Raw genomic sequence first — 17,119 nt, 5'->3', positions numbered from 1 at the left:
GGATGCAACCATAGGCTAACGGTTACACATTAGATACAAGATATAACGTTGTTGCAATCCATGCCTTCTCAGGGATTGAACGGTGCGTGCATCGCTAACTTGTGGGCCTGGATGGCCTCTACCGTTTCGCCTATCTGTTTGTGGGCCTGCGTGGGAAATAGTGGCGCTCCTCCCTTGGGCGGTGCTGCCCGTTCGGTGTGTGTCCTTTCTGTTGGTGTGTATGCCTTCCTTTCTCATGGTTGGTGGCTTTTCCGTTGACCCGGCCGCTGAGACCCCTCTGCTTCCGCTCGCGCTCCATGCGGCCATGCGCAGTTCCACGACCTCCTCATCGCCCTTGGCCCCATCCATCGCATCCCAAATTTCCGGTTGATTTTTATCTAAAAAATATATAATCATACAAAATGATAAATTTAGCTATAAAGTGATGATTTTATGCTAATAACTCATCTACAAGGTGAGGTGGTTAATTAATCCTCTGCCCCGTGCCCTTTGTGCCTTTTGCAAGTCGCTCCTCTCATGGAGATCACCTTACACATGTGTAGCAATGGCAGAATAGCTCAAAGCCGAGCGATGGGCATAAGACATAGCTGCTTTTGTAAAAATAAATGATTACCGGATCTTTTCCCAAGTTCCTAGCCCCGGCCCAAACACAAACCCAGTCAATTCTTTGCTTCCGTTGCCTCGCGTGTGAGAAGCTCGCTGCCTCCTAGCGTCGTACAGGTATCGGACGAAACATGTCGTACGTATAGCAGCGCTCATGCAATAGCCAGTTCTTGCACGTGCTCCTAGGCACTTTATGAGAGTAAAAGGTGGGTCATATGTTAGTAAAGTGTTTCATTCTTATAGCCAACTATTATACATGTTAGCTATATGATGACTACAAATGATATGGCATCTTGTTATAGCCAGCAGTTGGCTATACTATTAGAATTGCTCTAACTCGATTGCAATCGCTCATCAGCCACTGTGTTGTGCCACTGAATGAAAGATCAGCTGATTGCATCTATTACCTAGACTAACGATAGGTTGTACTTTTTAAAAGTTATAAATAGTGGGCTATAGGCTATAGCCGTATGCTGTTAGAAGGGCTATAGCGTGATCCTTTACCGGGCTAATTCACTAAGCCACACCTTTTTGAAGGGCTATAGCCGAGCTATAACGAGACTATAAACGGCTATTGAAACTATGATTTTTTCATCCAAGATGTTACATCCTTTCTCCAGATCAATGAAACCCTCCAATTGGATGATAAATGCAGAACAATTTGATCTTTACTTCATTTTTAAGGTCCACATCCAAGCATCAAACAAAGATTGTAGCAGTGATGATCATACAATTAGTCGGTGCTTATAAACATAGTACATGACTTGGTCGGTTTATACATATTCTGGCTGTGCTGTGAGACTGAATGAAAGATGAGCTAATTGCTTTCTGAAGACAGGTTCTTATTTTGCTTTCTGAAGCGAGCTAGCTAGCTCGAGACAGGTTTGGTGCGGAGCTTACTTCACAAGACCCACCATGCATCCACTCCGCACTACACACAATAGTAACATTCTGCTAATCTTTTCTGGCTTTCCATCAAAAGAAAAATTGTGCTTATCTTCGATCCAAGATGTTACATCCTAACCCGCAGATGGATGCGATTCTCCAATTGGATGATAAATGCAGAACAATTTAATCTTTATTACTCACTCCGATCCATAAAAATATGGCGTCTTTAGTTTATTTTTTGATTTTTATGGATCGGATGGAGTACTTATTTTTTTCAGTATCTTTTGCATATGTTAATGTCCACATCCAAGCATCAAACAAAGACTGTACCAGTGATGATCAAACAGTTAGTTGGCCAAAAAATGAACTAAACCCACTAAATCTTTTATTGACCGGAGAGAGTACTTATGTTTTCAGGATCTTTTGCATATGTTAATGTCCACATCCAAGCATCAAACAAAGATTGTAGCAGTGATGATCAAAACAGTTAGTTGGTGGTTATAAACATAGTACTAAATACAGGACTTGGCCGGTTTATACATATTGTGGCTGCCTTTCGGTACCATCATACCGAACTCATGACCATTTGTCTTTGTTTGTAGATTTATATATATGTGCTTACCTAATTCCTGGATTGAACGTTGTGCCTCCACATTTGATTTATGAGTTTGCTTGCTTTCTTGACAGTCTAATAGCTTACGCCATGTACGTACGGTTCAGTGATTTCTTCTTAAACATCGAAAGCTGACAGCATCTTTTGACCAAATTGTCTCCATTAGCCTAGCAGCCACGAGGTGCATTCCACGTTTGATCCGCCATGAAAAGAACTAGCCAATATGCTATTGGGATAGGTAGTTGAGATTGCTCGTCAGGTTGTAGCCCGCAACAAGAATGTACTACTACTCATAGTCTAGCCAAATAAACCGAGGTATCAGGGAAAATAAAGCTCCGGAAGAAGCACATACTTCCTTTCCGGTGGGGTCGTGCGGCGGGACAGAACTTAACAGCCCAACCGCTTGAGTTGGGAGGATTTGGGGTTTGAGATCGACACCATGCCTTCTTCCCCTCGATCCGTCGCCTCGCTGAAAGAGGCACTCGCCCTTTCCCCCAATCGCTCTGACGCCTCAACGCGCCGACCAAACTCCCTCCAGCTCCACCTTATTGCCAATAAAATCATGGCTTGGAGATAGAGCCGCGGGTGAGCGAGATCGATCGTGCTACCTGGTTATCTCCGTCTTCCTGTTCTGCATGCCAGCAAAATGCTGTTCTGTTTACAGAGGGGAGCAATGAACACCTGTGGTGTAGTGCCATAAGCTGCTTATCCAGGTTGGTGCTGGAATATCTGCCACCTCTTTTTTAAAGAACTGAATATCTATTACCTCTGGTTGTATTGATCTTCCGGCAATTTTTCTGCTATCTTGTTCGTCCTTGAGTTCTGTGACTTCATTGTTTTTTCTAGCTCCCCACTATTCACTCTAGGTGATACAATCCTCGATTTATACCTTTCCTTTTTTTTTTCCATTGATATGTAGTAACTGTAATGAACAAAATATATGATCGATGAAGACACACAGAGGATATATGGTTTTTCCAATATCTAAACATACTTTTGGTACAGTCGACAACATATGTAAAAAAAAGTCAGTACAAAATAGTACTTCCTCCCATCAACAATAAGTTTCTTATATTATACTACAATTGAAATGAGTGTAAAATGCAGTATACAAAAATGACATCAAATCATATCCAATCGGGATAGTGTTGAAAAGATCACGCAAAAACAAACGTAATTATGTTAGTACTTTTTTTATGCATGGCGCTCTGCTTGAGTGCACCCATCTTTTGATATTCTAAAGTCCAGACATAATAGATTGACATCATTTTTTCTCTTTCCAAACAATACAACAAAAATGAACCCAAAAATTAAATATGAACACACACACACACACACAAATGTAGAAATTGTGCACTAATGTCGGCGATGTTTACGGTACCAACAGGCTTTTCTAACATGTGTGGTACTGATGTGGCATATAGTTGGTATCATATTATATATTTCTTGATTTGGGACGAGGGTGCGGCAGATGTACTGAGTGCTAAAGTTTACTAATAGTTTACACGTGTAAAATTGGACACTTTTTTCTTACAAAATGAATATCAATTTTGGTACAATGTTGTGATTTCTATGATACAAAATATGTTTCAGTTTACCACCTTGGGACAAAACACTCGCATAACATGTGGTGAAAAGACACAGGCTTCCAGCGCTTAAGAAAATAAACTGAAGCTACAAGCAATTGCAATGTTGAGAAATAAATAAAAATATACAACAAAGTCCTGCTGTTTTTGTCAAAAATAATTCTTGAAATGTTGAGTTGTATTTATCAAGCGCAAAAGCATGCAAATCCACCTATAATGAAATAAATAAAAATATACAACAAAGTCCTGCTGTTTTTGTCAAAAATAATTCTTGGAATGTTGAGTTGTATTTATCAAGCGCAAAAGCATGCAAATCCACCTATAATGAGGCACGCCAAACTTGCTGTGATTATTTAGTTATGCCATTTCATATGCATAGGAAGCGTATGCAGATTTCCTATTAGAAATAACTCCATCACGGAACTTTGCGAAAATTTACTTCCTTCGGTCCTTTTTAATTGATTCGAATTTAGTGTAAAGTTGTAGTAAATTTGAGTCAATTAAAAGAGACCGGAGAAAGTATTAATAAGAACACTTTACCGATAAAACCACTCTTTGAACCCACTTACGGCATGTATAATAGGATATGCTTAGAGGGGTGCTTAGAAAAATGAACCAACCCTTTTCTAAGCATTGGTGTTTATTTATACATGAGAAGTGCTTAGTTAGACATCTCTCTAGTACAAATAAGCACCGGCGCTTAGACCAAAAACTGGTTTATTTTTCTAAACTCCCATCTAAGCAGCTTCCATTGTCCATGCCGTTATGGATTTTCGTCTAACGGGGGTAAAGTTGGCCCAGGGGTGTGGTGGCTCCAGCTCCATAAACTTACACATGATTGGAATCTTGTGACTGTTCTTGATACCTTTCACATTTAGCAACATAAGTGGTATTATTTTTAACAATCAATGCCATATATATTTATAGTAGCAAATATGACATGATAAAGATATACGAGTTATCTCTAGTAATTACAAAATAATGTCTAAAAAGGGAGAAAATCTTCGAGGTATTTAAACTTTTCTTTTTCATGACGCAATCTTATACTTTTATGAAGGCCGTCGAAGGTAGATACTGAATCATAAACCTGCAAATACCAACAAAATTTCTCCTATAATTTGAATTTGAGCTGCAATGCCAAGCCTACGCGCACCACACAACCATTAAAGTAGTAAATCAACATCGGCAAGAACACCAACACCAGTATACCAGGGAAAAACAACCTGGTCGACATCAATGGGAAGTCGAGAGTACGAATCACCATTATCAATGACATAGTAGGCGGGATAAACATTGCAAGGGAAAATCTCATCGCAACAACCATGAGAAAAGATCCAAAATCAACCCGGCGAACAAAGATCTGAATGTCCATACCTGGAAAACTCTGATCTTCCAACACCACTATTGATATCTAGAAAAAAGATCTTGTTATCAAATGAAAAATCGAAGATCGGACAATGTCATCTCCGTTGAGGCGGATGCCAAAAAACATTTGGCTACCAAATACTTAGAAATCACTACTTCTATTAAAAACTCCACATATAGATGGGGGTTCCCCACCCCTCCCGATACTGGCAAGGTCGGTCAAAGGAGGTATAACCGACCTATAAAAAAGGCGGAGGTGGAGGCATCACTAGGGTTAGAGGCGGAGCTAGGTTATGTCTAAAATGCAAGTTGGTATTCAACTCATTAGGGCTCGTTTGGTTACTCGAATCCCGGCGGTTTCCCGACCTTTTTCCGGGAAGATTTTTTCCTTAGTCCGGAGGTCGGGAATATAATCCCGGAGTTTTGCTCCTGTTTCAGTCTATTTCCGGTCGGAAATATTTTCCCGGGAAATTTTGGTCCCGAACAGCCAAACGAGCCTTGGGGAATTGGAACTACCGGCGCCGAATCCAGCGTTTGGATGGCCGGCAAATTGAAATTTGGAAACATCTCCCGATCCCCCATCATTCTCGTTTCCGAGCGGTGTACACGACCGCACGGCACGAGTAGGACCGCCGCCAACCTCCACCACCACCCGGAGATCCCCGTCAACTACCGCCGCCGATCCCCGATGCCGCGTCCTCTAATTCCTTCCCGACCGTCGCCGCCGGATCCACCACCACATCCTCCAGTTCTCTGTCGGCCGCCGCCGCCGGTTCCTTGTCGTCACATATTCCACTTCCCAACCGCCGGCCGCCACCGGTTCCCCGCCGCCTCCGCCAGACCATCACCGCTCTATCTCTTCTTCCCCATGGACAAAGCGACCTCCCTGGCAGAATCGATCTATGCGCGTCACTCCGGCGAGCTCAAGATTCGTGGCTGCAGTGTCAGCATGACAGAGGAGGCGTGTAGCAGTACCACAGGTGGAGCCATGGAAGCAGGCCGGAAGCTATAGCGATGAAGGTGAGCCCAGTACTGTGGTTCATTTCTACAGTATACCGCAGATTCTTTAGCAACCAAACGTCCAAATTGGTATCCTAGCCCATTTCCGTTTCAGCGTTGATTTGATTTTGGGTGCTCAATTCATTTCTACCATGCCAATACCAACATCCAAACTAGTGCAATTTTCTCATAAATTTGTCTGTTGGATACTTTCAAGCTTCTTGCACCGAAAGATAAAACATGGAGACCATATGATATACTACATCTCCTAATAAAGTGGAGTTATATAGATCAACATGCTACTCGAATTACGGTAGTAACTATCTAAGCAATTACATGAAAAATATTCAAATTAATAGTAATATTGTGTGGAGGGGAGATTCAAGCAATTCAGTCCTTTTTGGGCTTATAGCAAATGCGTTTACTAAGTCAATGGTTCTTCAACGTAGGATTATGAAATATAGAAATTTAAAAAATCAGTATTAGAATTTCATGGCACAGTACTCCTACGTGAAATTTAAAAGATATACAAAAGTTAGAGAAGAAGCATTTTTTTATTACAAGAAGAAGCAATTAAACATGTGGCTTTTTAGACGACTCAATGATACAAATGCACTTTTTGTTACATCCAATCATGTGCTATATTTCTTAGAGTGTACCAAAAATGCTTGACCACCGCTATTTCCTGTAGCACGGTATTTTAAATATCGGATGTAAACGATGACCTTTAAACTTCGCAATAAAATTGGGTGCTTATATATTAGAGAGAGGGAGAGGGGAGTAAGAGAGACACACGATGCATTGAAAACTTTCAAATGAATTTTTCCATTAGGTTAGTTCTCATGTTGGTTTCTGCCAAAACTTGTAGGAAAATAAATCCCATCCTATGAAAATTCCTTTGAATGGCGGGCCTGGTGCAGCGGTAGAGCCTCACCGCCTGTGACCGAGAGGTCCCAGGTTCGAGTCACGGTCTCCTCACATTGCACTTCGTGAGGGTAAGGCTTGCCACTAACACCTTCCCCAGACCCCGCACAGTGCGGGAGCTCTCAGCACCGGGTACGTCCTATGAAAATTCCTTTGGTGCAATCTACGATCCAAATGGTAGAAATAAAGAGCTTCTCCTAAACTGCAATCATCCTTTTTTTTCGAAATTTCTTTGATCCATTGATTCAGTTATTCTAACTGTTAAACATGTTGGAGTAGTTTCACTTGTTATAAATAAACAATGTGGTACTCTGCTATTTATTTCAGGCTGAGACTAGTGATATATGCTAAGAGGACCGTTACTCTCATAAAAACTGTTGGTGATTCATCTCAAGGCATATAAGAACAATGGCTGAAATGGAAGATGCTCTGAGATCCTGCATGGAGCAGCTGCTCATTGCGAGAGAGGAGCGGGAGCAAATCATCCTGGAAGCAGCCAGTGAGATATCCTCCCAGCAAAAGAAAGTGTGGGATCTGCAGCATGGTCTCGAGGTTGCAAACAAGAAGGCCGAGAAGCTGGCCACCGAAAATAACAACCTCTGCAAGGCCATCGACGCCAAGGACAAGCTGGCCAGGGAGCTCAGGGAGTCCAAGGCAGCCTTGGACGAGCAGCTCACCGGCGCGACGGCGAAGCTCGAGGCAGCGCGGAAGCAGAGCGCATCGCTGCATTACGAGGTGCGCATGCTGCAGAAGGAGCTGGAGGTGAGGAGCCAGGAGCGGGAGTACGACCTCAAGTCCGTGGACGCCGCCCGCGTGCAGCACGCGGAGAGCTTGAAGAAGATCGCGCAACTGGAAGCCGAGTGCCAGCGGCTGCGCGCCATGGTCCGGAAGCGGCTCCCCGGTCCGGCAGCCCTGGCCAAGATGAGAGACGAGGTCGAGCAGCAGCAGCCACCCAGCAGGGCCGGTGCTAGCCCGAGGAGGCAGCGTTCTGCGACGCCGCCGATGTCGCCGCGATCCGTGACGCCGATGTCACGGCGCGCTCCTGATCTGCCTGACCAGAGCCACGCCGTCAGGCTGCGCGCGATCGAGGACGAGAACAACGCGCTGAAGCGGGTGCTGGCGACGAGGGACACGGAGCTGCAGTTCGCACGGATGAAGTTCGCGGACGAGGCCTGCAAGCTCTCGGCAGTGCAGAGGCAGCTCAAGGAGCTGACTGAGGAGAGCAAGCGTCTGACCGATGCAAATGCAAAGACCGAGTCGTGGGCCTCTGCTTTGGTCTCTGAACTGGATAACTTCAGGGCTGGGAAGCAGGGACATGGAGCTTCATCCGTCATCGTGTCTGAGATGAGCTTGCTTGATGATTTCGCTGAGATTGAGAAGCTGGAGATGGCATCAGGTGATCATCAAACGTCCAGACAGAACAAGGCGGATTCGGGATCGGTTGTGTCAGAGAAGAACGACAAATTTCCTGATCAAAATGGCGGTGTCACCAAATTTCCTGATCAAAATGGTCATCCTGATTGGGTTCAGGATGTTTGGGAACTCGTAAAACGAAAGCAGGAAGCAAGTGGAGAAAGCATTGGCATCATTCTTGAGGAAATCAGACGTGCATTGGACCAGAGTCCTGATCATACCAAAGGAAATACTTCTGATGAACTGCATGACCGGGCCAAGATAGAAAAAATGGTGAGCAATCTTGCTGAAAAAATAAATGCCATGATCTGCTTTTCCGTGGAAGACAATGCTGCAAAATGTGGGCCGCCGTGGTTTCATGACAAGCCTCAATTCATTGCTCGCCTCGAGTACCTGGTTCATGTCTGTCACGATGTGCTCCATGAGAAGGCCAAGCTTGAAATTTTCGTTGATGAGGTTTGCCTGGTACTAGACTATATAGCGGGCCAGTACTTTTCAAGCCAAGTTGGACCGAAGGATGATAACATAAAGAATTCTGATGGAGACGAGTCATCAAGTACAGTAAACACAAATGGTGAACATGGAATGCAGAGTGCAACATCAGCAGCAGCACTAGACATCCAAACAGAAGCACATCAAGAACCAATTCAATTGGCAGGTCAGCTACCTGAAAATATCGAAGAGAGACAGCTTAATGAAGAACTTGCTATAGTGCTACATAAGGATTATGGTATGGAACCAGGGAGGAAGTCATCATACTATAAGATAGAAAGGTAACTAACCTTTTTTTTTTGTATATTTTAAAAATGTATCGAGTAACAATTTCTGCATAGCTGAAGTCAATTATTCTCAATTATGATATTGATTCTCTGTAAAGCAGTCCCACTGACGATGGAACAGAAAATTTGGCACAAGAGGGAAAACAGCTAGCAACAGTACGTTCGCATGTTGCTCCTTTTTTTCACAGTAAAAATAGCAACTATACCTGATGTGGTCATTTCACAATTTTCTAATTTTATTTATATGTTTATTCCACCATTTTCTGTGTTCACCTCTATGACCATCATTCCATCAGGATGAAATTTAACGTATTTGTGTTTCATGTAGAACTCAGAGATATCTGCAGCAGCTCACAAGCTTGCAGAGTGCCAGGAAACCATCACAAATCTGAGTAAACAGCTGCATGCTCTCCAGACTCCCCCTAATTCAGACATTATAGATATCTCAATGTTCAGCCCGAGACCAAGCTCGGCTGACTACAAGCCCCAGTCACTTGGAAGCATCCTTGCTGATGAGGCCACTAGCACAGCTGAGGGTACCATCCCTCCCACGCCAAAACAAGTGCACACCAAGAAGGAACAATGCGATCCTGACGTTGCAGCACTAAGGAGCATGGCACAAGAGCAGGTTGTTGACGCCGACAGCGAGGCATCGGCGCAAGCTGTTGTTCAGCCAGTGATCTTGGAGCTGCACCGTGATGATACTCCAACTGATCCTAAGAAGAAGAAGCGGGGTCCAAGCTTGCTGGGCAGGATGATCTTCAGGAAGAGAGTGGAAGGCAGCTCCTCCTAGACTGTTTTGACCTGGTGGTGAACACACTGGCTAGTACCACTAGCATGCGACCAGCAGTTTGGAGCTCTGCGCTCCTGCTCCTAGGTTGCATCCTTTTTGGCCACATGTTCCATTGCAGAGTCTGAACTCTGAAGACCGGTGTTGAGAAAGATTCTGTCACATTTGTGCATCATTTTGTTTAACATGAACATGTTTTGCCTTTGTGTATTTATGGAATCCGTTGTTGTGTAAATGTTTATTTAATGAAATGTTTTTTTCAGACTGTATTCTATATTTTACTCTACTAGTTGTGATATCGTGATAACATTTATCCCCTTCAAGAATCTTGACGAGACTCTTGCTGATCCTAGGAAGAAGAAGCGGGGTCCGAGTTTACTGGGCAGGACGATCTTCAGGAAGAGAGTGGAAGCAAGCTCCTCCTAGGCTGTGTTCGGCTGGTAGTGGACACACTGTGCTCGTGCGATGTGCGATCTGGTTAGCTAGCACCACTAGCATGCGGCCAGCAGTTCGGAGCTGTGGGATCCTGCTCCTAGGCCATCTGTTCCATTGCATAATCTGAAGACTGGTGTTGAGAGAAATTCTGGTGCACTTGTTTTCGTTTGACATCAACATGTTTTCCATTTGGGTATTTTATGGAATCCGTTGTCATGTAAATGTATGTTTAACAAACGAAATATAATTATTTTCAGAGTATACTCTATAATTCACTCTCTAGCTAGTTGTGATAGAGACAATACTAATTCACTCAGAAAAGTTGCGACATTTTGCCTGGAAGTTTAGGGTTTAGACGCATTTTAAAATGTTAAAAAAATTACGAGAGTATATCTCCTCATTATTTTGGCCCTGGTAAACAAGGCAAAACATGCCCCTTATGAAAAGCCTTATTCTAGCACCAAATTTTGTTTTTTATACAGGTCAGGTCACACAAACAATGTGCTTCTTTAACAACTTTTCCCATCAAGAAGCCTTTTCAGCCATGGTTGAGATACATCACTGTCGGCGTAGGTATTTGGATGCAAATGCATTTCAAGATTTTTTAGGCGCGGCATGGTGTCTGCCCCAAGAAGGATCGCTGTCACGTGCAGGTGATTCTCTGACTTTCATTACTTAAAGCAGTGGCATAATGCAAAGATCATGTCGTTGGTGATACATACTAATCATGCAGCATATCATAATTAACCACCCCGGCCACAGCTGATCTCATAAAAGAAGTGGAACCTAATTGGCCTAGACCTCAGATCTCGTGTTCTAGAAGATTTCGACCAGGTTACATTACAGTGGACGGCTATATTCTAGTGCTAGGCTTAATGCACAGAATACAGCACCACGAATTCCACACGCTGACTTGTTGCAAGAGACGATCACCGAATGTTAGGTGTCGTGGAATACAAAAAGGGGCCGCACTGCGTCCGCGTGCAGTTTCGAAGTCGCAATCTTTATATCGCCTGCGCCTCAAGGCCGACGGGGAGACACATGGATGGAAACCCGTAATATTTAGGTTATCGTCCAGCCATAAGACCTCAGCCATGGCGGTTAAGTCTACCGTTTCTCAACTACTCTACGTAGCTCCGGTGACGCCTGGGACGGCAAGAGCTTGTCTTTTATCGTCCTTGCTTTATGATTTTTAAGAGACTGACGGCAGCCGATTGTCACTTCTCGGGTTCTGCTGTACTCTCTGTCTTGTACTTTCTCTCCTGGATAGCGTCAATCGGCAGCTAGCTAGAGTCGCAAGAACGCATATCTTATCTCCTAGCCACGCTTCTGTTCTCTTCGAATACTTATCTCGGAACTGACGCACAACGGAGGAGCCAAATGGCACAACTTGAACAATTGTTCCGATGCTTTGCGTTGCGTTTGCTTTGGTGAGGGGAACTGCTGGTGGTTCCTCTGCCACATGGTTCGATCTTTCGCCACAACATCGCGAGTTCTTGGTGGGATACTGCTTGCTTGCGCTGCGGCTTAGCCAAATTCCAAGTTCTTTTCTTGGCGTAATTATCGCTCGAGACACCAAATTCCATTCCATCCGTCCTGCCTTTAATGCAAAGTAGCGCTTGACGTGTCCATGTTATCGCTACAAGAATTCAGTGGACGATGCTTAAGCACTTTTCTTTTTCAGTTTGATAAATGCATTTTTTTTAAAACCATGCATAAATGGATGCGTCTTGGCTAATAAATCAACTTCTTAAAATGTGTTGCGTAGTTTATAGATCGAATATTACAATACCACAAATATTGTGGCTGAAAGTTTCACAAAACCACTCACGAACGAAAACCGCAATTCATGTAGAGTAATTTATTTCGAAGAACCCAAATAGAAGATCTACTTCATCTCTCACAGTTTCGGACATCGGTTTCTCTTCATTTCCTTCCAAATACAAGACTAGACTTGTTCCGTACCATTTAGAAGTACTAATTTTATTTTCAACTTTTGGTCAAAATTAATTTAAATCCTTAGCTTGTGGAGTGAGTGGCTCGAATTAAGCGAATGTATTTTCCCAAATTTTCTTCTAAACTATCAGTTTTTGACTAAAAGTTTTGAAAACTAAGAAAACTTTAATCGGCTTTAAATGACAATAAAATTTTCTAGTTAACTCGCTACCCATAGTTTGAGTTGCTGAAATATTTTCAAAACTTTTGATTTTTATTGAATTTTGAACATTTTGGCCAAAAGTTATAGAAAATGGCAGGGAGAGTTGAGCTCGAAGTTTTGTATTTTACTCACTGCATGAATTTTAAATTACTAAACATAAAAAACAAAATGTTTGAAAATTTAAACTAATTATAGTCATGAGTTAAAAAAAACTGTGAAAATCTCGAAATGGTTTGGTTCAAGTCATGTCATGTCTCGAACAAACAAACAAACCAAATTGCTTGTGCCACGTTAACGTGACTTGTGGGCATAGGTGTCACAAATGGTGTCAAACAGACTATCTGAGATTTGGGCGTATGTACTAAGCAGCTAGTAGTGATAGGACGAGATGCATGTGGATCAACTATAATTTAGTTTTCTTAGTAACACTGTTGTGAGTGATTGTAATTCTATCAGTTAATCTATAAAGTCTTCTGATTCAAAAAAAAATTTAGGTTTTGTAAAACAATTACGCCAATAGTTATAGTTTTTCTGACAAAATGTTCTTGGATTGTGATTTTTTTCAAAAAAAAAACTTAGACCAAATAGTTTTGGTTTATTGATGTTTGATCGGTTAAAACCGTTGAGAGCTATTCACAAGAAAAACGCTTTTTGTGTCTTGACAGATTAGGATTGAAATTTTATAGCAGTATCGGCTTATTTTGGGTTAAATCGTGAAATTTGGGTTTTGCAGTTTACGCCAATAGTTATGGTTTTGTGACAAAAAAATGGTTATTTTTTTTTTAAAAAAAATCCTAGCTCGAGCAATTGTGTTTTATTGAGTTTGCTAAGTTTAGAAACAACTAGAACTATCGTGAGAAAAATGGTTTTGAAATTTTATGGTAGTACTGGTTTATGTTGTACCAATGTTGTCAAATTGTTTCATGAAACTTGAACTTTGCTTTTTTGTGTTGTCGAATTTATTACACTTTCAATCAATTGAAAGCATTTCCCTTGACCTTGTACAGCTCCTCTTTATTCGGATTAATAGTTACAGGATCTATCTCCATTCTAAAAGTATATTTACATCCTCATATGAAAAGTCTCGGGAACGAGTAGGGGACAAAAGTGGAAAAGAAGGAACGAATCGTGAGCTCGTTGCATAAGACAAGCTTTCAATCCTTGGAATCTAACCACTTTTCACAGCATCTAGATGGCAGCCGCGAGAAGATTCAACGACGGCCGGCCATGGCCATGGCCATGGGAAAGAAAACCTGCAGCTGCGATGTCCTATCTTCTAAGCACGTGTCAGCATCAGCCTCACCAAGTCACCGCTGGCCATTACTGCGGCCAGCGCTCCTGCTTGACCATTGAGCCACCTGACGTCGCGGTCCGTTTCAGAGCCTCACAGCGGGATCTCGAAGAGGTCGGACTCGGGATCGAGGTCGCCGGCACCGGCGCCGCCGTTGTCCTTCCTGCTCTTGCTAACCCGCGAGGTGTCCGTCCAGCCAGAGTCGACGCGGCCCATGGAGAAGAGCTCGCCGCTCTCGTCGTCGAAGTCGAGCCCCACGGACCCGCTCCGGCCGTCGTTGCCCAGCGAGGCGGACCGCACGAAGCACGGGTTGGCCGTGCGCCGCGCGTTGGCCGGCGCGTACCGGAACTTGTTCTGGCCGAGGTTGACGAGCGCCATGACGTCGAAGCTGGAGGCCAGGACCGGGTAGAGCGGGCTGGAGAAGGCGTCGGCGTTGCAGCTCACCTTGTGCACCTGCTGGCCGTCCACCGTGAAGTACACCTTCCGCTTCGCCGGCTCGAAGCCGAGGCCGACCACCTTGTCCACCGCCGCCCACGACGACTTGTCCGACTCGTACACCAGCTTCATCCCTGAATTAATGGTCAACGAAATGTTAAGTTCATGATTTGCACGGAACAATCGCGGCGAGAATTCTTGAAACATAACGCGCTTAGTATTACCGTCGAGGTAGACCGCGCCGTTGGAGTGGAAGCCGATGGAAGACGAGTACGTTCCGGCCAACGACGGCCGTGGCGGCGTGGCGGAGCCGGCGGCGAGGCCCAGCGACATGACCTGATGCCTCTGTTTGTCTCCCTGGCCATCTTTCGCGGGTCTGGTCTCCTGGATCACGTTGCTGGCGGTGTCGGCCGGTGCGAAATCGATGAGCTTGGAGCGGTCGCTCTCGCCCGAACCGTCCTTCCCACGCCTGCTCGCCCGCGACGCCGACCACTCCGGCCGCCGCGTGTTGAGATAGATGATGGTGATCTCGAAGTAGGCGTCCTGCGAGAAGGGCGTGCCGGCCATGGGCGGGCCCGGCAGCGGCATGCTCATCCTGGCGACGCTCAGCGCGTTGCTGCTCGCCAGGTCCTGGTCGCTGCGGAGGGGGCTGGTGACGCTGCCGGGGAGCCACTTCTTGCTGGACGCGGCGGCGGCGGGCGCGGTCGCCGGGTTGAGCCGCACGGCCTGCATCCGCTCGGACGACCCCACGGGGGCGTCCCACGCGGCGTCGGCCAGCTCGCCGCTGGTCCCGGCGTCGCAGACCGGGCAGAGCCCCCAGAGCGGCGACGAGGCCGCCGACCTCGCCCGCGGCGGCGCCACCGCGAACACGAACTGCGCCCACCCGTTCTCCGCCGCCTCGATCACCAGCCGCGGGTGGTCGCCCCACTTGAACGGGCCCTGCTGCTGCTGCTGCTGCGGCGGCGCGCCTGAACGGTGCTTGGCGTGGTGGTGATGGTGCAGCTGCTGAAACCGGACGCCCACGCGGCCGCTGCTGGCGTTGTACTTGGCGTTGAGCTTCTCCAGCCCGCCGGGGCTGGCCGAGGCACCCGCGCCAGCGGCACCGATCGGCAGCTCCGGCGGCGCGTTACGAGGCAGGCGTCGACGCCGGTACACGTAGAGGCCGGCCGCGACCAGCGCGCCGACCGGGAGGGCCACGCCGAGGAGCAGCGTGAGCCACAGCGCCATATATACGTCGCACTACTTGGGCAGCCGTGGCCGGGCAGAGGAGGACATGGACATGATTATGCTCTCTTGGGTTTCGAGGCGCGGGTCGGATACTCGGATCGATTCTGTTGTGTGCGGGTTCTTGGGGATTGTTTGGTGGAGGTGGAGGGCGTAGCAAGGCCGGCGGCCGGGGGAGGAGGAGAAGAGCTGACTGCAACCTGCACCTGCGTGACTGGCTCAACGTAACGGAACAAGCAAACAAGCCAACAGTTGAAATGGAGGTGGGGGTGGGGGCTTTTAAATTGCGCGACAGCGGCGTGTGCATTTGGTGATCGTTTGAGACATTGTTTTTCATCGTCTGACCAGATCGACGGAGGCACGGAGAGCATATCTGCAACGGGAAAATTACACACGTCGCGCCACACCAGTTTATCAGAGTACTTCCTCCATCCACGAATAAATGTACATGCGGGGTTTTCAAGATAAATTATGAGTGGAATAAAAAAAATATTGAAAAGATGCAAATCAATATATCTCCCCTCTTTAATTGTTTCATCTCCAATGAGCTAAGTGCATGTTGAAATCAAGGAAAACATGTAATGAATATTATTGGGTTTGATTTCAGTGCAATGAGAGTACATTTTTTTGTGGATAAAATTTTGAGGTAGATGTCCACTTATTTGTGGACGGATGGAGTATTTGTTTATGGTTTCGCTAGTTCCAGCAAAGCTATTGCTCACTCAAGTTTTACAACATACGTGATTCATACTCCTTTCGGTCTCTTTTAATTGACTCGGATTTAGTACAATTTTGTACTAAATTTGAGTCATTTAAAAAAGACCGGAGGGAGTACATATCTGCAACGGGAAAATTACACATGTCGCACCAGACCAGACCAGTTTACTACTCCCTCCATACTAAAATGTAAGGCGTCTAAGGAGTTAAAAATCAATATTTTTAAAGTTTGACCAAGTTTATACGCAAAATATGAACATTTATAATATTGAACCAGCATCAATAGATTCACCATAAAGTATATTTTCTTAATATGTATTTGTTTATGGTCTTCCTAGGTTTAGCTAGTGCTCGATTAAATCCTACACCATTTAATTACACCGCGAATCATCCATAAAAGCTACAAAATTAGGTTACGACTGAGTTTAAGTTTAATTGCAACTGGGATTTTATTTTCAATTAAAAGTGAGATGCAATAGAGGAAAATGGTCCGAACTCTCCGTCCCATCAAAAGTGAGTGTCTAGATACATCTAAATTTTAACAAAGCTGAGACGCTTTTGGTGGGACGGAAGAAGTTTTTTGCTTCGTAATTCGTCATGAGTTGCAACATAGATTGTAGCTGAGATATAGTAACGTCATTTAGCTGAGAACTGCGGCGGAGGCGGAAATTGAGATGAGCTGGGACGAACTCACAGGGTTTAAATGTTTTGAGACACAAAATCAAGTCTCCTCATGCGTGATCTCGACGGATGAGGTTTAGTAGGCGTGCTCTCCCGAACAGCAATGCACGCAGTTGCCAGGATGTGTCATCTTGTTTGAGATATAATTTGGCCAAGACACCAAATAAAAACAAGATGACACACAAATGTGTGACATCTCAAACGGCTGTACAAATTAT

At 45.0% G+C, this 17,119-nt stretch overlaps 2 protein-coding genes across 3 annotated transcripts; one reads left to right on the top strand and one right to left on the bottom strand.

Annotated features, from left to right (window-relative positions):
• The first annotated feature begins 2,604 nt into the window (after nucleotides 1–2,604).
• On the top strand, nucleotides 2,605–10,229 carry LOC124687773 (filament-like plant protein 7). 2 transcript variants are annotated; one of them, XM_047221521.1, is made up of 5 exons: nucleotides 2,605–2,817; nucleotides 5,949–6,075; nucleotides 7,306–9,164; nucleotides 9,272–9,326; nucleotides 9,499–10,229. In XM_047221521.1, exons 3-5 carry the CDS (start codon nucleotides 7,387–7,389, stop codon nucleotides 9,961–9,963), a joined length of 2,298 nt encoding a protein of 765 aa, XP_047077477.1. In that variant the 5' UTR covers nucleotides 2,605–2,817; nucleotides 5,949–6,075; nucleotides 7,306–7,386; the 3' UTR covers nucleotides 9,964–10,229. The 2 variants fall into 2 exon arrangements, with proteins under 2 accessions (XP_047077477.1, XP_047077478.1); XM_047221522.1 differs by lacking the exon at nucleotides 5,949–6,075.
• A 3,298-nt stretch (nucleotides 10,230–13,527) lies between these two features.
• LOC124687772 lies at nucleotides 13,528–15,741 on the bottom strand. Its single transcript, XM_047221520.1, has 2 exons — nucleotides 14,504–15,741; nucleotides 13,528–14,413 (listed from the first exon to the last, which is right to left on the bottom strand). The coding sequence occupies exons 1-2, from the start codon at nucleotides 15,504–15,506 to the stop codon at nucleotides 13,938–13,940; spliced, it is 1,479 nt and encodes a 492-aa protein (XP_047077476.1). The 5' UTR covers nucleotides 15,507–15,741; the 3' UTR covers nucleotides 13,528–13,937.
• Nucleotides 15,742–17,119: the final 1,378 nt, after the last annotated feature.

Source organism: Lolium rigidum, chromosome 2 (assembly GCF_022539505.1).
Source record: "Lolium rigidum isolate FL_2022 chromosome 2, APGP_CSIRO_Lrig_0.1, whole genome shotgun sequence".
In the NCBI taxonomy this organism is placed as follows: Eukaryota; Viridiplantae; Streptophyta; class Magnoliopsida; order Poales; family Poaceae; genus Lolium; species Lolium rigidum.
This window is presented reverse-complemented; position numbering and strand designations above follow the sequence as displayed.

Excerpts from the sequence above, each read along its gene's own strand:
- LOC124687773 (XM_047221522.1), top strand. The coding sequence starts at position 7,387 with ATGGCTGAAATGGAAGATGCTCTGAGATCCTGCATGGAGCAGCTGCTC. Across the intron at positions 9,165-9,271 it reads TCATACTATAAGATAGAAAG|TCCCACTGACGATGGAACAG; the intron begins GTAACTAACCTT and ends TCTGTAAAGCAG. Across the intron at positions 9,327-9,498 it reads AGGGAAAACAGCTAGCAACA|AACTCAGAGATATCTGCAGC; the intron begins GTACGTTCGCAT and ends TGTTTCATGTAG.
- LOC124687772 (XM_047221520.1), bottom strand. The coding sequence starts at position 15,506 with ATGGCGCTGTGGCTCACGCTGCTCCTCGGCGTGGCCCTCCCGGTCGGC. Across the intron at positions 14,414-14,503 it reads CGGCGCGGTCTACCTCGACG|GGATGAAGCTGGTGTACGAG; the intron begins GTAATACTAAGC and ends CCATTAATTCAG.